The sequence below is a fragment of the Gastrolobium bilobum genome, unplaced genomic scaffold, assembly GCF_033153095.1.
Source record: "Gastrolobium bilobum isolate Gb01-03AN ecotype WA unplaced genomic scaffold, APGP_CSIRO_Gbil_v1 utg7242, whole genome shotgun sequence".
NCBI lineage: Eukaryota > Viridiplantae > Streptophyta > Magnoliopsida > Fabales > Fabaceae > Gastrolobium > Gastrolobium bilobum.
The window spans coordinates 172106-194641 of record NW_026898428.1 but is presented as its reverse complement, the minus strand read 5'-3'; the positions used below and the strand labels follow the sequence as shown (position 1 = coordinate 194641).

The 22536-nt window shown below is 29.0% G+C and overlaps 1 protein-coding gene across 1 annotated transcript; it reads right to left on the bottom strand.

The window, feature by feature from the left end:
* Positions 1-1966: 1966 nt before the first annotated feature.
* LOC133316247 (transcription factor bHLH118-like) lies at positions 1967-3350 on the bottom strand. The gene is made up of 3 exons (XM_061517973.1): positions 2895-3350; positions 2330-2659; positions 1967-2219 (listed from the first exon to the last, which is right to left on the bottom strand). Exons 1-3 carry the CDS (start codon positions 3198-3200, stop codon positions 2136-2138), a joined length of 720 nt encoding a protein of 239 aa, XP_061373957.1. The 5' UTR covers positions 3201-3350; the 3' UTR covers positions 1967-2135.
* Between the last annotated feature and the right edge of the window lie 19186 nt (positions 3351-22536).

Genomic DNA, 22536 nt, shown 5'->3' with positions numbered 1-22536 from the left:
GCTATGAATAGGATGTCAACAGCTAGCCTAGAGTTGAATGATTTTGAATCTGTCAAATTAAAGTTGATTCTTGGAATGTTGCAATTAAACTTAAAATTTTAGCTTTGTGCATTTTTAATAATATAAATTAGATTAACCAAGTTAATTTTTTATTTTTTTTTCAAAATGGATAGAGAGAGCTTTTAACTGAGAAATTATTTGTAATGCAAAACAAAATAACTCAATTAATATAGGCTCACTTCCAAACCAGGTGCAAAATATAATATTATCTAAATTAAAATCAAGTGAAACTGAAGAGTTTAAAGTGATTTATTTCCATTGTTTAATTCAACCAAGAAACTCCAAACATAGAATAGAAAATAAAATCGGATACTTTATCCTGCCATGTATGATAGAAACACATAAACTACACATTGCTAAAAGAATGAACACATAAACAAAAAATTAAGAAAAAAAGTAAATGCACTTAAATTAGAAGCTCGAATTCTATTTTAGTAATAATCACCTAATGAGTATCAATAAGGTCCTTTGGGTAGGAAATGAAAACTAGTTAATAAGAGGTCATCTACACATGTTCAGATATTTGCAAAAGATTTATAGTCGACAATAATGAAATTGTCAATAAAGTAAACAAAGCAAGAAGCATTATAGTTATGCTATCTTAAATAATTTTCTTCCTCCTAATGTTATATATAATTTATGATTTGATTATCAAATAATTCTGCGCCTTTAAGCACATCTTGACTGCAAGCAATATGAAGAAATAACTATATACTCACACTACACCGAAGGTTTCAAGAAAATTATCCAAAATTTTACTAGGAGTACAACATATCGATATCGCTACAGATATACCATATTGCTATGACTATTTAAACTAGGGGTTTAGTGTGTCTCGTTTAAAATGACACAAGTTGTTTTAGTGACTTACATAGAATATGACCGGTCATACTCTGTGTAATTCTAAAAATTTTTTTTTTTTTCACTTTACACGTCAGCGATGTGATTGATGAGAGAGAAAAAAAAGCAATTTTTCAGATTTACATAAAGTATGACCGGTCATACTTTGTGTAAATAATCTAAAAGGACACAACTTGTGTCCTTTTAAATGATACTTCTTTTTCCCTTAAACTAGTTACCCACTAGCAGATTTAATTCTAGAAGCTTGGGCTGATCAAGTACGCACAAGAGGCACAAGTATAGGTAAGCAATGCTTGCACTAATTAACTTCAGAAAAGATCAACGACTCTGATTTGTAAGCATGTGACACCATTAATCTTTTTTGATCTAACGGCTCTCAGATGAAGTGTCAAATTTCAAATTTGACACTGATGTTAAAGGATCCTACCTCATATATATATATATATATATATATATATATATATATATATATATTTGGAAAAAAAAAGTTATATTTTATAAAAGTAAAACAAATTTAAGAATAATGTAATTTTGAATTGTAAAATTTTTGCGAGTTCGCATGGAATAACTCACTGGCAAACGTGGTTCCACCCCTGAAAGTGGTAGTTAATTACACCACCAGATTAGTAATAGTCAGTTAGCAGGCTTTTTGTGCTTATGCAGTATTGTAGCTGCATGAATGCCTATTTGTGTTTGCGAAAATTTTTAACATTCAACATAAAAATAATAACTAAGGTGCGGCAAAAGAATTTAGAAGCAAGTTGATACTCACTATCTCAGATATGGTTTCTAGCAATATACCAGGTGTCAAAATCGAGGGCAATCAGTTAAACATGAAGGTCATCTATATTAATTACCGAAAAAATCTCAAAATATATACAAATGGTAGAGAATAGATTTCTCATGGTGGTAATTAACTTCAAAATTTTGACATCTAACTAGAGACAAAATGAGGTTATTCAATCAAGGAAAAAAATGCTCATCTGTAAATTTCATAAAGCAAAGATAGAAATCGAATTATTATTTTTTCTTTCTCTTATCTCGAAACAATCAAAGCAGAAGGTTCAAAACCAAAGAGAGATCAGAGAGGGTTTCCAATATATACATGGCAAGCAAACTCAAACAAATTACTAACCAGTTAGAAAGGGATAGATAATATGTTAATTTCCTGTTAATGAGAAGATTGCGAGCCTAGTTATATCCAAACCACAAAGCTAATCAGAACATCTAAATGATGGAATTACATTGGAAAATTTCCTTCTCATCTCAGATAGATCCAAACTGTTGGAATTGTTAACCTGTGAACCAAGTTCCATAATTGAAGGGAAAATATAAAATATTAGAGCCAGTTTTGCCAAAAAAAGAAGAAGAGAAAAGTATAAAACAATGAGAAGAATCCCTGGACTACCTCACACTGCAGACTGTGGAGTAAAGTGCCATTGACTTTGGCTGAAAGGCAACTAACAACTTCAAGTCCTTCTTTTAACAGTAGTTCCATCAATCTTGAAAGTGGGAGCCCTTCCTCTCTGAAGCCACTAGTGATTTCAATTCCCACAGCTCCATTCTTCTGATGGACAGTGAAACTGGTAGATGCATGCTTCATCTCATTGCTTTCGATCTTGGAATTGGAGAGTTTCTTCAGTTCATCCCTCTTGTCACTCAGTTCTTTGATATTCTTCTGCAGGTGATTTATGTAATTCACTGCTTCGTTCATTTGATCAGATAATGAACGCTTTCCCTGAAACCCCATAAACAATAACCCTAAAGTTATAAGACAACCCTGAAAACTTTGAGCACATCATCCCCAACAAAATCAGAGAGAGGCTACTAGAAACTCATGAAAAGGAGAATTTAACACTGGTTTCAAAAGGGTATCCTCCATTAATTGAGATAACTAAGCCGCTTAAGTTACACAGACACAGTATATATATATATATATCCCAAAATAAAAAAATAAAACATAAATTTTTTACCTTGATGAACTCAAGAGGGAGAAGGGATCTAAGCGAGGCATGAAGGGAAGTCATTTCTTGTCTCCTTTGCCTCTCAATCTCCCTATGAGCCATCTTCTTCTTATATTCGTTAGAATTACCATGAATTGTATCTGCGCCATAAAATATTTTCTTTGGAAAGCTACTAGGCAATTTTTTATCAGAATAACCGACAACCAGAGAATCATAATCATCCAGAATCAGATCTTGGGAGATTTTGTGTTGTTGGTGGTTGAGACTATTAGAAAACTGGATCACCAGCTCATTGCCGCGTTGTAAAGGAAACATGTCTAATCAGCTCAAAGGGTGTTATCCTCAACTTTGGCTATGGAGGCTAAGGAAGCAGATACATATCAGTTTGGGGTAAGGTCTTGCTATCTTTCAAGGGTGGGGGGGACCTTATATGTCTAAGACTCCTCCGTATAAACCCACACACAGGGAAAGTGATGGTCTGCGAGAGTGTCCTCAGTCATCGATATTTTATATATCATATTAATAATCATTTTGTGGGTACTGTTCATAATTGCAACAGCTACCTCACCCATATTGCATTCACATTATAATGTGAATCAGCACATCATCAAGCATTTATTTACCCACCAAAATAAAAATATTATTGTTATAAAATTGATAGGGAATATATAAGAGAAAGAAATAGAATTATAGAATTTTTTTTTTTACTATTTGCACATTGATTTATGCGTATGAACACTAATCATGAATAGTATTAGGTGTATGAAGAGTCAATGTTATAAAAATCGGATCGATCTGGCTGGATCGATCCAGAAACCGGTGAACTAGTCATTTAATCGGTCCGATTTTTATATTGGACTGACCATGTTATAGAACCGGTGTGACTCGGTGCGACCCGGCCGGTTTTCGTAAAAACCGGTGGCCCGGTCGGTTCAACCGATGACTCGGCCCGGTCTATAAAAAAAAAAGTTAATTTATTTTCATAAATTAATATCTTTTTTTTTTTTTTACTCTCAAACAAATGATTTGTTTTCTTTTGAAATATTTGAGTGATTTGTAGCTTATTAACTTATATAAATTATGTACCTACAACACTAATATTATTTTGATTATGCAATATGCAGGGAATTTTAATTTGATTTATAGTTTGAGATGTCGTATACTGAACCTGAAACACTAGTATCACAAATATTATGTGTTTGATTGATCTTTTGTTGGACAATTATGTGTAATTTATTATTTTCATATTAAAATATTTGAAATTGGTATATTATTTTTACAAGTATTAATTTATATTTATAATTTTTTTAATATAAATTGTAGATTTACATATACTTACTAGGTAATGCAGTTGAACCAGTGATCCACTGGTTGAACCAGTGACCCAGTACCTCGACCGGGTCAATAATCGGGCCGGATTTAATAACATTGCCTCCTATATGAACAGAACAGTAACCCATTTATGGACAGTACTGAACAATATACCCTCGTGTATGAATAGTAATCATGAACAGTAATCCGTATACCAGTGGTTACACTCATAGTTGTTAAAATCTCGATTTATCACTATGATTTTACGTTTTTACGATTTTTTCATCAAAACAATTTTACCAATATTCCAAACATTTTTACGATATTTTTACATTACGATTTTATATTTTATGATTTTTTTTAGTTCCCTTCTAATTTTACTTAAAATATTAATTTTAACATCTTTGATTACACTACTTATAATAAAGAAAATGTAGAGGTAGGGAGGTAAAACATATACAAATTTATTTCATAACAATTATTTCCTTTTTTGGGTATAAACCTTCCTTTTGATTTATTTTCCTTTTCTACTATATACAGGATTATTATATTAAATTATAAAGACATATTTACGGATTTTGTGACAAATTCACTACAATTAATGTTATAAAAAAATGAGTTGTTATTTAGTATAGCGGTGGCAAAAAAAAGGTATATAAAAATGTCTTCAATATCAACATTAATAAATCCCTAGACTTCAAGATGATGAGGGAAATTGGCACTCTGAATATCAAAATATAGCTTGTGCGCTAGTACTTTCCCAACTTGTTTACTTCTTCTTTCCATTTTAAAATAGAACAAGAGTTAACATGAGTATTCGGAAAGGTATAGATAAGATAGTTAAAATTAACTGGTATATCATGAGATAACTCGAATAATTCAATAAAATGAGTAGGTTAAATCAATAAATTAATCTCTAAATTTATTTTGATTTGCATTGATTTGGTGAACCTAAAGTGAACCAAATTAACCCCCCCCCCCCCCCCCCCCCCCACAAAGTTCAGAAAACATTAAAATCAACCACTAGTCTAACAAAATTATTAAGTTTATCCTTTAAAAAAAATACTTAATATCATCTTAAAACCGGTACCTATCTATGTTGTGAAGATTATTACTCCCACCAGTACTTATATTTTTTTAAGGGTATACCAAGTTGAATAATTTACAATTTTTTAATCATTAGTTATATTTAAGAAACTTATGAAGTTGTATAAAAAAAATTAATCTTTTAAAATATTTGTAATAAAATTAATGACCTATTACTGTTTCACAACTTATCTCAAATACTATTATTCTCTTATGAAGACCGTAACAACTCCCATTCTTTATGACATTCAAATGGTTAGATAACTATACAGTTAATATCTATCACTTTGATTATTGCGATAAGAAAATCGAGACTGTTGGCTAAAGTTGATACTCTACCACAATTTCGTTAAATTGAACTGTATAATAAATCGAAGAAACTTTTAATTCAGTTACTAGAATAGATTGGTTGAATCAATAACATTTCAAAAATTATATATAAAATAATGTAAATTATATAAAATTATTTATGAAATAAAAAAATCTTGATTTTTTAAAAGAAATAACGACCAGTTAGTTAAATTAAATGAATTGTATAGTCCAACCGAATAATCTTTATTACTTTTAACCAGTCTTAAATAGTTAATTTGACTCTAAACGAGAGCGAAGTATAACTAATTAAATATTTAATTCATAATTAGTCGGTTCAAATTGTCTGATTTAATTTGATTTTAACATCACTGTTCTATGCCAACCACAATTTCTTTTCTACTTTTCACTTTTTCCTGTTAAAATTCGAATATGAAACCGACCCAAAAAACAATTCTCCATAATTTTACCGTCAACAAAATCCTTGATGAGAACTCTTTTTCCTTCTCGCTAAAACTTTTACCTGTTTTGTGCAATTGAGTCTCTTTACACGTGAATGAGTAAAGACAGCACCATTCACACACCAGAATCAATTCTATCATTACTATTGGAAGGAATGTCTGGTCACTTTGTTAAACAGTACTCGGTGAATGTGACAGAGTTTAATTGCTATGCTTTATTAGGATAAAAAAAAGAACTATATGGATATGGATTAATATTTCCATACATTATTAATTATTTTTACCTCGACTTTTCAATAAATAAATTAAAAGTAACAATATGTCAAAATATTAATAAATATTAATGTACTTTTTTTTATAGTAACCGACAATTGAATCTTTTCTTTTATCTCGTTTTTTTTTTATTCTTTTTACTCTTGTGTAAGATATGTGGTAAATGGTTTTCCTCCCAATTAAATATAATGAATGTATGCACACCACACCAAGATGATGCCAAAAAAACTAAAAGCTGTAGCCTAGAATGCGCGCCATCAACAGCATCAAAGTGACATGTGGAATATTAGGATGTGCATGAGCATGACAATCATTCTCTGATATTGTTTATGAAAAAAAAATTCTATTTCTGTGCATTGGAACAATTTACTAAAAAAAATATGTATGATATCATGTTTTATTTTTATTCCGAGAATGAGAATTGCGTTTAATAATACAATAAATAATAGAATAAAAAATAATTCCTATTTAGCATGAAATTTTTCTGAATTATTAATTTCCTTTTTATATGGTGTGGTGGTGGTGGTTGTGGTGTGGTGGTGGTATTGGTGGCGGTGGCGGTGGCGTGAAGATGATAGTGGTGGTGGTGACGACAATGACTGTACCGATGGTGGTGGTGGTTGGTGACAATGACTGTGCCGATGGTGGTAGTGGTGGCTTAGCGATGACATGTGACACAGTGGCTACAACGGTAGTAGTGATGCTAGTGGTGGTGATGTAGTAGCTGCGGTGATAGTGGTGATGACGGTGATGGAGTGGTGGCGGCATCGTGGTGGAGGTGGTGACGACGTGGTGGTACGACGACGGCGACAACATTGGTGGCGGTGATTGTGTCGGGATGATGGAGATGGTAGTGATGGAGAATGATTGAGAGAAACAAATATTTTTCATTTTGTATCCGAGAACAAATAAGCAGATATTTTTTATTCTTTTTTCTATTCCCTAGCACAGAAATTGAATCGGTTCATTCTCGAGAACAAAAAATAAATCAATTTTGTCAAACACTATTTATATCCATTTATATTTTTGAGAACAAAAATTGAAAAAAAAAATTTGATTCTGAAAAAATTGTCATGGAGATCTTATCGAATACTATATTCAATGTTCGAGATTATTTAGATATATTCATTGTCCGAGTTTATTTTCACCCATACCGAATACTATATTTTTTGATTGATAGTTATTTTGATTATGAACTTGATTCCATCTTAGCTTGACTCTGACTCGATACTTTAAACAAAATATACAAAATTAAATATGATTTATAATTATGTCATCAAAATTTGAAAAGTAAGAAATTGAGATTAAGTGATATTTTATAAATACTGTGAAACAAATTATATCAATATATAAAATTATTTAAAGATTTCTTAATTTAAATTTTATCAATAGTTTTCTAATAAAATTTTTAAAAGAGTATATAACATCGGGTCAGATAATTAAGTCATTCCGAAACGCAATCTGAACCCAACATAATAAATATGCTTTAGGTTAAACTTTATCAAATATTAAAAATCTCTATACCTCATAAACTTTAAAGGTTGCTTAATTATGTTCATGTTCAATTATTTTAAGTATCAAAATTAGGCTTTTGAAAAGATAAACATTTTAAAATTATGTCAGTTTTCTTTGTCATATTAAAAAATGGCTAACTAAAATGTTCAAATTTGAGGATTATATTTATATAAGAAAAAAATTATCAAATAGGATTCATAGTTTTCTTTATCAAGTCACTTATAGATAATCTTATATGCACTATGTCGTTTTGGGTACTATGGGAATTAATAAAGGATGTTTTGATATTTTTGTTTGTTTATTTATTATATTAATTTTACTAAAACACCCTTTATTAATTATCCTAACATTCAAAATGATGTAATTTTAAGATGGCAGTAGATAAGATTATCTTAAGTGACTTGAGAAATGATAAACCCTTATTTATATTTAAAATTATCCATTTCGGAAGGGGGAAAAGTGATAAAAATAAATAAATTAAAGCGTGGGAAAAATGGTTAACCAACCCACTAACAGTATTTTATACCATAATTATTTGGGGTATGATGTTTGTCATTTTTAATGACACAAATTATGTCATTTTCAGAGAGAGATAAACACAAGGAATGAAAATCATGGGAGAGAAAGTGGTTGGTTTTTTTTTTTAAATTTAAATTTTAAATAAAAAAAATTATTATGTGTCTATCCCTCTCTTAAAATGACATGACTTTATGTCATTTTAAAATGAGAAATACTTTTCAGTTTTTCCAATTATTTGAAGACAATGTTCATATAGCAACCTCCATTCACATAATTAACGTAAATCGACACTTAATTAGCATTTATTTCCTCCATTTTGTTTTACTTTTTTTTTAAGTGTATGATAACATACTCAACTATAAAGTCATATATATTTAGAAAGGGTTTACCAAAAAAAAATAAAAAAATTCATATTTAGAAAGGAAATGGAAAGTCAAATACTAATTAATTGTAGTCTTATAAGGTAACAATACCCTGGTGGAATACTAAATTTATAGTCATAATTAGGTTTTTATATAAATTTAAAATTATCATAAAACAATGAGATGTTATTACGTATTGTAGTAAAAAAACACAAAATATAAATGTCTCAAATATCGTTGTATTAACATTAATAAAAAAAATTATATACTTGACTTACATTTTTCAATAAACGAAATTAATATTCTATAACATCTTTAATTTGAATAAATTATAAGTTTATAAGGGAAGTTTAATAAATTAATACAATCAATTATATATAATATTTTTAGTTTCATTACTTTGTATTAATTTCTCAAAATATAATCGTGAATTTTTTATAATATTTATTAAATCATTACAAAAAATAATATTATTAATAAATAATGTAACAATAAAATATAAAATTAAGGCCAAACATTTATGAAATATATATATATATATATATATATATATATAATATGAATATTCCTTATCATTGGCAAATATACAATTAAAAACTCCCACCAACTTAAAAAAAATAGAAAAAAAAAATTAAAAAATAGAAAAAAAATAATACTACCCAAGGTGTCATTTGAATGAGACGATATTTAGTTTATCAGTACAGTAGATGTATTTTGTATCATATTTTCTAGTAATAATATCAGTTTAAGAGTTTAACTAATTTATAAAATATTTTTGTGCATAATATTTCGTAATTTAAAATTTTTCCATTTTCAATAAAATTTATAAATAATCCCAATTCGTTTTATGTGACAAACCGCGGCAAAAAAATTTATTTAATGCTTTTTAATAAATTAATTACGCATTTATTACAGTTTTGAAAATAATTACATATTTATTTCACAATAAGACGCCCATTTTGGACGTCACCAATGACGTTTATATTGGGCGTCACTCAAGAGGCAATCACGCCTAAATTTGGGCGTCACTCATTAGGTGTTGACACGTGTCATATTTTTTCCAAAAAATTAATAATTTAATAATAAAACTTCTGAAGGTCATAACTTTTGACTCGGGTAACCAAATCAGGTAATTCTTTTTTTGATTCTACATAAATTTTCGATATCTACGCAATGACATCTCATTTGATATATTTAATTTCTCAAAAATATAATTTAAATTTGCAAGAATGATATTATAAGAGCGGTTAAACCCAAAAGCCTCTGAGTTATGGATTTGTGATTTAATATAAAAAAATAAATAAAGATTTGGTTTGTGATTTAAATTAAAAAATAAATAAAAATTTGATTTGCGATTTGATTCTTAGTCTGAAATTAATGATGGCTTATGAATGTTTTTCAAAAATAAAATCCTTATTCCTTAGAGATTTAGAATATTTATTGAATTATTTCATTTATTAATACAGATTTTTCAAATTGATTTTTGAGTTTAAATCACAAATCAAATCTTTATTTTATTTTTCTTATTAATAATAATTGTTATTTTTAATTTAAATCACAAACCAAATTTTTTTTATAATAAAAATAAAAATTTTATTTTTTTAATTTAAATCACACATCAAATCTTGATTTATTTTTTATATTAAATCACAAACCCAGAACTCAGAGGCTTCTGAGTTTAAAAATGTGACATGTGTCAACACGTGTCAGCACCTGACACGTCACCAATCACGTCTAAATTGAGTTTCAATCAAGAGGCAATGAAGCCTAATTTAGGTAATTTTATTTTTGAAAAATATTCATAAGCTATCATTAATTTCATATCACGAATAATAATCCAGAAGCTTATAGTATTAATCGTTAATTTCAAAAATAATATCCTTTTTCTTTAGAGATTTAGAATATTTATTTAATTATTTCCTTTATTTCTACATATTTTTCAAATTAGTTTTTTAGTTTAAATCACAAATCAAATCTTTATTTTGTTTTTCTTATTAATAATAATTTTTATTTTTATTTTTTATTTTTAATTTAAATCACAAACAAATATTTTGTTATAATAAAAAAATTATTATAAAAAAATTTAAATCACAAATCAAATTTTTTTATTTTTTTATATTAAATCACAAACTCAGAACTCAGAGGCTTCTGGGTTTAACCGCTCTTATAATACCATTTTTGCAAATTTAAATTGTGTTTATGAGAAATAAAATATGTCAAATGAGATGTCATTGCGTAGCTCTCGAAAATTTATGTGGAATCAAAAAAAGAATTACCTGATTTGGATACCCGAGTCAAAAGTTATGGCTTTCAAAAGTTTTATAATTAAATTATTATTATTTTGAAAAAAAAATATGACACGTGTCAACAACTAATGAGTGACGCCCAAATTTAGGCGTGATTGTCTCTTGAGTGACGCCCAATATAGGCGTCATTAGTGACGCCCAAAATGGGCATCTTATTGTGACGCCCAAAATGGACATCTTATTGTGTAATAAATATGTAATTATTTCTAAAACTGTAATAAATACGTAATTAATTTATTAAAAAGCATTAAATAAATTTTTTTCCGACAAACCGCACTATAAATTTTCCAACGTTGCTCTGCTATTAAATTCAGTTCAAGCTTTTTACCAAAAAAAAAAAAAAAAATCAGTTGAAGCTGCCACGTCATGAACTTTGTAGCAGTATAATAATTCTTGGGAAAACAGCTTAGATGCTTTATGATGTTTACTTTGCCCACAATTATGTGATTGTTGCATTATAATAATAATAATTGGTGGTTATAATGGTGTTTACGACAGGAGAAATTTGCCGTGCGTGGATCACATATTTAGGTCAAAAGTTGTGGCTCATCAGGTTAAAATATCTAAATGCATTGCCACTTTATTATTATTCTGTAATTCGCCCTCATTCTGTATAGTTGTGACTCTTGTGAAAGTTGAATGATTGACGAACCATGATAAAACCAAAAAAAAAAAAAAAAAAAAAAAGTTTCCAATGGAATTTTGGTCCCATGTGGCGTATTTCGGCAAATATATATTCTTTTGTACCTTTTTCTGTTGGGAAATTCGTTCTCTCAAACTCCAATGTCAAGCGGGTCCAAGGAAGCCCATGGCGAGGGCCACCACCAATGAGCTAAGGCTACACCAACCGTAGCAAGTGGATTCGACACCATGTCTCAACCCAAAACCTTAAGGCTTGGGTTCATAGGTCCTTTCACTTATATACTATTCACTTAGCTCATTACCAACCAATGTGAGACTCATCACACTTGAATATCTCAACAATCTCCCCCTCAAGTGTGAAACCCACCATTGGTATGCTCCCCCTCAACCGAGTACCCGAAGCGCAAAGTACTCGACCCGCCTCCTAGCCAATCACTAGGCTAGCTCGAGCCCAATCCAGCTCTGATACCACTGTTGGGAATGAAACGAAGGAGCCCAAAACCCTTTGCAAAGGGTACATCCACCAATGGGCCAAATGACAAACCATAATAAGTGGGCCGACACTACATCTCAACCCAAAACCTTAAGGCTTGGGTTCATGGGTCCTTTCACTTATATACTATTCACTTAGCTCATTACCAACCAATGTGGGACTCATCCACCAATGGGTTAAATGACAAACCATAATAAGTGGGCCGACACCACATCTATTGTTGAGATATTCAAGTGTCATGAGTCCCACATTGGTTGGTAATGAGTTAAGTGAATAGTATATAAGTGAAAGGACCTATGAACCCAAGCCTTAAGGTTTTGGGTTGAGACATGGTGTCGGATCCACTTGCTACGGTTGGTGTAGCCTTAGCTCATTGGTGGTGGTTCCTCACTACGGGCTTCTCCTGGACCCGCTTGACATTGGAGTTTGAGGGAACGAATTTCCCAACATTTTCTGTATATGATTGATGTTTTAAACGATAAGTTGTTTAATTGACAAACAAATAAAAGGGCCGGAGAAACAGTTATTGGAAAGTTGCATAGGTACAACAACTAGCTAAAATAAAACATAAATTAAGAAACAATAGGAATGACTCAGGTGGACAGCTGTTTTCATGGTTCAGGTTGACTAAAAATTGATTTTTGGACTTGGACTCGATATTATCATAACTTTAATTAATGAATCCATTGAAATTAAGATAACTTAATATTTAAATAAAGTATACACAAATTTAAATATTATATGTAACTGTAGATCAGACCAGTGCTTCACTGTTAGGGATGTCAAAACGAGTTGACACGACACGAATTCGACACGACATGAATACATCAACACGAACACGACACGTGTCAAAGTCTTCAACACTGACACAATACAAATTTTTTGCAGGTTAACACGACAGGACACGAATAACACGCAAAATAGGGGTCAATATGGTAATTGATAAAAAAATTTAAAAAAATATATTGAAAATAAAAAAATAAAATAAAATAAAATAAAAATAAAAATAAAATAATTAAAAAAAAATATGGGTCAACACGAACACGAATTCATAAACACGAACACGACACGAATTTTTTTACGGGTCAACCCGAAGACGAATTTTTGTGTCGTGTTACGGGTCGACCTCCGTGTCAAGACTTATATTGACACCCCTATTCAGTGTTGTTACTGCATGTCTCGTTAAGAAATGAGACAAATTCGATTCTTGATTCTTGTTTGGTTAAGAAATATGATCGAAAAATGAATTTTCTGAAAATATTATCAAAAAATAATTTGGTAGGTTAATATATTTTCAGAAATATTGAGTTAATTTTTTTGATATTATATTTAGTTGTATTAAAAAAAAGAATTCATAGAAATCCTAGAATACCACCCCGCGGGTGATATTCTTGGATGGTATTTTCAAAAAAATTACACAGAAAATAAAATTCCGAAAAAATCACATTTCTAAGAAAATTTTAAAAATCTCATAGCAAACGTGAATAAATAAGATTACCACCTTCAGTTTCTCAGGAATCCTAAAGAAAACATTGTACCAAACGATCTAGCGAAGCTAGCCTCCAATTTGAAGCTAGGCAAAAAAATTATATGTATATTTATTTACTTTAATTTTAGTTAGTTCATATTATAATATATTTTAATTATATTAAATATAGAGTATTTAAGTAGCTAGATAGCATCAAGAAAAGTTACAATCTTACTAAAAATATTTTATTTTTTTATATAAGTGAAGATTAAACACACATAACTTAATGTAATTTATTCAAATCTCTCACTAAATATATTTTAATTTTTAGATAGGACCAAATTATAACTTATAATCGGGCCAAATTATAATTTTAACGAAAATTTTTTGCAGGTTAACACGACAGGACACGAATAACACGCAAAATAGGGGTCAATATGGTAATTGATAAAAAATTTTAAAAAAATATATTGAAAATAAAAAAATAAAATAAAATAAAATAAAAATAAAAATAAAATAATTAAAAAAAAATATGGGTCAACACGAACACGAATTCATAAACACGAACACGACACGAATTTTTTTACGGGTCAACCCGAAGACGAATTTTTGTGTCGTGTTACGGGTCGACCTCCGTGTCAAGACTTATATTGACACCCCTATTCAGTGTTGTTACTGCATGTCTCGTTAAGAAATGAGACAAATTCGATTCTTGATTCTTGTTTGGTTAAGAAATATGATCGAAAAATGAATTTTCTGAAAATATTATCAAAAAATAATTTGGTAGGTTAATATATTTTCAGAAATATTGAGTTAATTTTTTTGATATTATATTTAGTTGTATTAAAAAAAAGAATTCATAGAAATCCTAGAATACCACCCCGCGGGTGATATTCTTGGATGGTATTTTCAAAAAAATTACACAGAAAATAAATTTCCGAAAAAATCACATTTCTAAGAAAATTTTAAAAATCTCATAGCAAACGTGAATAAATAAGATTACCACCTTCAGTTTCTCAGGAATCCTAAAGAAAACATTGTACCAAACGATCTAGCGAAGCTAGCCTCCAATTTGAAGCTAGGCAAAAAAATTATATGTATATTTATTTACTTTAATTTTAGTTAGTTCATATTATAATATATTTTAATTATATTAAATATAGAGTATTTAAGTAGCTAGATAGCATCAAGAAAAGTTACAATCTTACTAAAAATATTTTATTTTTTTATATAAGTGAAGATTAAACACACATAACTTAATGTAATTTATTCAAATCTCTCACTAAATATATTTTAATTTTTAGATAGGACCAAATTATAACTTATAATCGGGCCAAATTATAATTTTAACGAAAATTTTTTGCAGGTTAACACGACAGGACACGAATAACACGCAAAATAGGGGTCAATATGGTAATTGATAAAAAATTTTAAAAAAATATATTGAAAATAAAAAAATAAAATAAAATAAAATAAAAATAAAAATAAAATAATTAAAAAAAAATATGGGTCAACACGAACACGAATTCATAAACACGAACACGACACGAATTTTTTTACGGGTCAACCCGAAGACGAATTTTTGTGTCGTGTTACGGGTCGACCTCCGTGTCAAGACTTATATTGACACCCCTATTCAGTGTTGTTACTGCATGTCTCGTTAAGAAATGAGACAAATTCGATTCTTGATTCTTGTTTGGTTAAGAAATATGATCGAAAAATGAATTTTCTGAAAATATTATCAAAAAATAATTTGGTAGGTTAATATATTTTCAGAAATATTGAGTTAATTTTTTTGATATTATATTTAGTTGTATTAAAAAAAAGAATTCATAGAAATCCTAGAATACCACCCCGCGGGTGATATTCTTGGATGGTATTTTCAAAAAAATTACACAGAAAAATTTCCGAAAAAATCACATTTCTAAGAAAATTTTAAAAATCTCATAGCAAACGTGAATAAATAAGATTACCACCTTCAGTTTCTCAGGAATCCTAAAGAAAACATTGTACCAAACGATCTAGCGAAGCTAGCCTCCAATTTGAAGCTAGGCAAAAAAATTATATGTATATTTATTTACTTTAATTTTAGTTAGTTCATATTATAATATATTTTAATTATATTAAATATAGAGTATTTAAGTAGCTAGATAGCATCAAGAAAAGTTACAATCTTACTAAAAATATTTTATTTTTTTATATAAGTGAAGATTAAACACACATAACTTAATGTAATTTATTCAAATCTCTCACTAAATATATTTTAATTTTTAGATAGGACCAAATTATAACTTATAATCGGGCCAAATTATAATTTTAACGAAGCCTAATAATAATTAATTATATAATTATAAGTAATAATTATAATTTATTAAAATTTATTCCTGGCAGAGTGTATCCCAAATTTTATGTGGCTCTGCCAGTGGTCCTACCTACTCCCAATTCCTTTCTTCCTCCCTTTGGCTAAAATAAATATTAAAAAATTATCATGTGTTGAAGTTTATAAATTTAAAAATTAAATAAAATTAAGAGAGGTTTTATAAAATATATTTTAAAATATACTATATCAATATACAATATTACAATATTATACAAGATATATTGATTTAAGTAAAACAATCTTATAATTTACGATTTATTTTTCAAAAATTATAAGTTTTAAAATATCATGATACTAATTTACTTTGTGTTTGAAGTTCACTTTTATTAATTTAAAAAAATGGGACAATACTGATTAAACAATATACTTGATTTTTTTTTATCTCCAAAAAGACAGAGAATAAACTCAATAAATATATAATTTTATCTATCACAATATATATATGGGTTCGCTTTTTCTACAGTCAATGTAGATGACTTATCTACATTGAGCTCAAAACGACATCGTTTTGAGGTGGAAATCAATGTATTTTTATAATTATAATTTATTCCAGAGTTATAATAGTTTTTTCATTATATTTTTTTTAACCTAAAACGACGTTGTTTTGGGAGCGAATGTAGATAATTTATCTACATTCACTTTAGAAACATTAAAGCCTATATATATATATAGATATATAGAGAGAGAGAGAAATTCTCAAGTCACTTGAGATATATTTATCTCCAGTTATCTCAAAACTATGTCGTTTTGTTTCTTTATTTTCTTATATTAATTGATTCACCTTTGAATATTTATTATTCTCTTTTTCTCTCTCTTCCTTTATCACAATTTATCCATCTTTGTACGGTTATGATTTAGTGACTAGAGACAAAATTATCTCAAGTGACTTGAGAAATGATAAGCGCACACACACACACATATATATATATGAGTTTAGTGTTTGTCTTTTTAAAGGACATAAAATTGTATCATTTTAAGTGAGAGAAAGAGATACACAACAAAAATTATAGGGGAAAAAAGCGAGTAGTTTTTTGTTTAATTTAAATTTTAAATAAAAAAATATTAATTTTAATTAAAATAACCATCCTTTAAAACGATAAATATTTTTTCATATATATATATATATATATATATATATATATATATATAAAGAAACTAATATCCAAAAATAGAAAAAGACCTAAACTTACGGGTTTTTCCCATGGGAAACGTTCATTTATCAAAACAAGTTCAATATTTCTTAAAGGGTAATACTTCTCTTATGTTGTATAAGAGAAGTACTATCTCATGCTCAAACAAAAAGTAGGAGAGAGAAAAAAGTTAAAGGTGAGAGAAAAAAAATTTGTGGGACCCATTTGAGAAATGTGAGTGTAGGAGATAATATTTTGTTTATGTAACATGAGAAAAGTAATTCCCTTTCTTAAATTAGATTAGCTATAGCACCATGTAAATCATTATGAATATGAAAATTTTAGTGATTGCCCTAAAAATTATAGAAGCTTAAGAAAGATTCTTAGTATTTTGTTTGAGGGGGTCAAATAGAAGCCTTGATTAAACGACTTAATTGTGTGCTTTATTCCTTGCAACAACTTGTTTCAAACAATTCCATAATCGTCAACTGGTCTATGATTATAGTAGAATAGTACTTTAAAAATTAATGGAAGCTGTATAAAAATTGGCGAATATATAGTGGGTCTCCGTGCATGCCGTGGACCATCATAATAAGAGAAAACTTATGTTTTCATTGCCCAGTCAATGTCCAGGGACAGCGATGGAAGTCCATCTCCGACATAAGATAAGGTCAGACATTAGAGGTAATCCTTATATGGCCCCTCAAAGATCACAAACCCTAACAAACATATCTACTTCCTTATCTATCATTGGTATCCTAAAACAACGAACAAAGAATGATCAATAAATATTGCCTTTACACCGAAGGAATGAACTGTCATTGGAGGTTCCTTTGGTACCCACCAGACAAACAAAATCCCAAAGGATGGATGTGATACAAACATGTCAGCGGAATGCCTGTGGTCTAGGCATTTGTCTCAAATTCAGTCCAAAAATATAAACGGTGAGGTTATTTTAATGGTTTTTATATTTCTCTAACACACACTTTCACACGAGAGCTTATTGGGCTTGAAGGGTGGACAATGCACAAGCTCACCTAAATGTATTAAGAAACTACACAAGGTTTTATTTAATCATTAACTAAATGGTATCCAAGTGTGGTGGCTCAGTTGGTAGCATGGGGACTGAGTGGTGGAAGAGGACCTCCGTTCGAATCTCACCAACTCAAAGAGTCGAACACGTAGGGATACCGGAGGTTCTGATTCATCTCAAAGAAATAATTAGGACCAGTTTCCAAATAAAAAAAAAGGATAGCGGTGATAATCGTTTAGTAAAGAACTAATTCAATTCAAAAATTTAAGCTTTTGAGTGAGGCTACCTTAATGATTTTTATACGTCTCTAACATAATGCTTATGAAGTTTTTTTTTAAATGAGGAGTTGTGGCCAAGAAAAAAGAAAAAAAAAACGTCATGCTATAAGAATCTGATAATATAATTCTTTTTCGTTGATATTTGATCTATATTTTTCTGGATCTTATTTCATATTATCAACTCTTAGGGAAATATAATATAAAATTATTGAAAACACGTCGATTAACAACTTAAGTTGTTGGGTGAGATAATTACTTTATATTACCGCCCATCATTTACTAACTTAAATTTTTGGGTTTTTAGTAATTTTAACTTTTTAAGTACCCAAAAGTTTACACACAAATCTGATTAATTTATTCCAAATGAAGTGTTAATCAATATATATTAGAATTACTGTGATCAATAAAATAACAAAAAAAAAGATTACAGCCAACAACTGAAAATAGAATCAAATAAAAAGTCGTTAATTTATCTAAAACAATTTTCCACACACACAAAAAAAATATTTTAAACAATTTGATTTGTTTTCTTTGTACATATCATATTAGGGTTTTACATTTGTCATGTTGCATGACAAATGTAAAGTTTCCTACACATACATCGATATTTGTGCTGTATTTTTTTCCTTTTCTTTTAATTTTAAACATGGTGGACCCCGCACTTATTGTCTCTATAGCATGACAAGAAAATTGTCCTACAACATGATACTTGTTTTTCCCATCATATTATCTAATCAAATGGTGGCATGTTTGATACTTGCTCGAAGCATGTTCAGTATGCATTAAAATAGTATACTACAACTCTCAAGGAAGAGTAGAAGACTAAACCAGAAAGGATTGATGACAATTTGTCTTTTTTATTTCGTAAGAAAAATGTTATAGAAATATAAATTTTTTAATGTAACCTCGTTCAACAGCTTAAATTTTTGGATTAAAATAATTCGTTATATGGTATCAGAGTCTTCGGGATCAAGTGGTCACGAGCGTGTTAGATCCTCATCATCCCCATTTAATTAATAAATACTTAAATATTGTGGAGTTTTTTAGCACAAGTACGTGGACTTGTGTATTATCCACTTTTAAGTACAGTGAGGGGGTATATTAAAAAATATAAAATTATTAATGTAGTCTCACCAAACAGTTTAAACTTTTGGATTGAAATGGTTTTTTAAAGAAAATATTTTTATTTTAATTTTAAAGGTTTAGTGTGTGTCATTTTAAAGGATGTAAGTTGTGTCCTTTTAATTTTTTACTCTATGTACTCCCAGTAGTACATAGTTATAACATGAAAAGTTATTTTTTTTTCACTTTTCAGCTCAGCTGATGTGACTGAGGAGAGAAAAAAAAAACTTTTCATGTTATAACTATGGGATTTGATCTATCATGTCACATGACATAAAAAAATTTCTACACACACAACATTTTGTGGGGCCCGCACTTTTTAAAGCAAAAATAAAAAATAAAAAATTAAGACACGCAAAACAAATCTCTATAACATTACACAATCACTTTTCCTACAACATAACTCTTATAAAACCCTATAACTATATACTGTCGGGAGTACATAGAATAAAAACTAAAAGGATCCAACTTACAACCTTTTAAAGAACAAAAGGCTTTTCCTTATTTTAATGGGTTTAGGGTGTGTCATTTTAGTTTTTTACTCTACGTACTCTCGATACTACATAGTTATAACATGAAAAATTGATTTTTTTTTTTTTTTTACTTTTCACGTCAACTGATGTGACTGAAGAGAGAAAAAGAAAAAAAAAGTAACTTTTCATATTATAACTATGTAATACCGGGAGTACATAGAGTAAAAAAAATTAAATGGACACAATCTACATTCTTTTGAAGCACAAACAATTTTCCCTATTTTAATATCTTATCATAATTTTTGAAAGGGAAATGCATCCATCATGTCGTAGGAACCAAATGTTTTGTCATGTTAAAAAAAAAAGACAAGATCAATTCATTTAATAAAGTGCCCTCTCACTTTTTTAATATTATATATCTTTTTATTTTAACATGACAAAATTTTGATTTCTACAAGACCAGAGATATAATCTCCTTTAATAATATCCTTTATATTTTAACTTGTACTTGCATACACATTGATTTTTCTACTAACAGTGATCAAATTCATATATACTTTTATTTTATAGAAAAACACACCTTAATTACACTTGATCCAATTTCTGATGACTTAAACAAGACGATAACCATCATTTGAACTGCTCTGCGTCAAGGTCAATAGGCCACTGTTAGCTGGAAACCCTAACCCACCGGCATCATTTAATGCATGATTGCTTGGGGAAAAAATTCCATTCTAAATCCGTAGTGGCATACTTTTTAGTTCTTTTTCCTAAGTTAATAAAATATTTGGTATTCTTAAAGAAAGGTATACCTGATTAAATATGGCATTAACCAATGCTCCTTTATGTCTATCTGCATCAAGTGATAGAATAATGAAAAGCAAAATATTTACAGATGTGCTTTGCTTGAATAGGTCAGATTTCCTGAAACTGAATTTAGTTTTTTTTTTTGGGTAGATTATTTATGTTTTTAATTAGGGTAAATTACACTCTCTCAGTTGAGAGATACTCAAATTACATTGTCCTCCTTTCTATTTTAACAAATTATAATCTCCTCCCAACAAAAGATAAAAATGTGCTACATTTTAATTCATTTGAATAGAAACAACTCTGTTAGTAGTGATAAACAAATCATGAACAATCCTACCAATTAAGGGCATTTTTCTTTCTTCACAACTCTTAGTGTCATGTGTCATGTGTCATGAGTCATGACACATGCATCTAATTTTGTGCATGTATCAAATTTGAGATTTTAGATGATATATATAAAAATTTTATTAAAATTTTGAACATCTAATTTTGACATAGGCATACTGAGACTTCATCCAAAATGTTCATTTTATCTTTTAAGTCTCATAATTGATAGTAGAAATACAAAATTAGCCGCCGATGATGCTGAGAGTCGTAAAAAGTCGGTGTGAGTTAAGCAATTAATTTTTTTTTGGTAAGGAAATGTAGTTTAACTTAATAATTATTTGACAAAAAAACGTTTGTAGTGAAGATTTATAAGTGCTTAGAACAAGCATGACCTCAGCACAAATAATAAAATAAGCTGCTTGGAGTTTGTTCTGGTAGGTCCATTTGAATCCAAAATATATTATAGTAATCCTGATAGGATATCATGATCCGAATCCATGCTTCCCCCAACTTCCATGTTCTCAATTATATTTATGTGATTAATATATTTCATGAGGTAGGCGATCTCATAAACGTAATTACATAGAGTTTATGTGGGGTTATATGAGAAGAAAAAAGATAAAAAAATATAATTTTTCCATATTTTTATGAGAAATATTTTTTTTATGGTGTTAGAGATAGATTATTTTGTATTAGTGAAATAAAATTATAAGTGTGGGTGTGTGTAATAGGGTGTGTGTGACTGTGTAGTTGTGTGTTCTATTCCCTGTAACCTACAAAAAAAAAAATTATAAGAGTTTGAGAGAAAAAAAAATAGAGATAAGACCGACCCATCTTTATTATGTGTGTGTAGAAGTTGAATGAAATAAATATACTCTACTGTATATATATAATAAAATTTTAGCCTTTTCTTGATACTGTCCATATTGCTTGTCTTTATGCATTATTAAGATGTCCTTATAATAAAAAAGCAGTAGCCCCTATTATATGGAGAGTTTCTCTTTACAATGTTCCCACGCGCTGATTGCACTCCCACTTCCCACGCCACGAACATCTCGGAATCTGTTAAATATACCCTTCGAATAAAGTGGGTTGATTAATCAAACTATATACGGATTGCTAACTAGATAGTTGCTGGTTAATAATGAAATTTTCGTTTAAAAATCGAATTATTGTAATATAAAATGACTTAGCTGGGGACCTTTTACTTTTATTTAGTAATTGTTAAGTTAGTTTATTCCAATAGTTGTAACGCTTTTGAAAATTGATATCTTGATGTCATTTAAGAGGCGTTTGATAAAAGAGATATTTTTTTTAACCAAAAAAAAAAATTGAAATATGATAGAATTTTTT

Coding starts and splice junctions, on each gene's coding strand:
- LOC133316247 (XM_061517973.1), bottom strand. CDS start 3,200: ATGTTTCCTTTACAACGCGGCAATGAGCTGGTGATCCAGTTTTCTAAT. Junction 2,660..2,894: donor TCCCTCTTGAGTTCATCAAG/GTAAAAAATTTA, acceptor ATGGGGTTTCAG/GGAAAGCGTTCATTATCTGA. Junction 2,220..2,329: donor TCCACAGTCTGCAGTGTGAG/GTAGTCCAGGGA, acceptor CTTGGTTCACAG/GTTAACAATTCCAACAGTTT.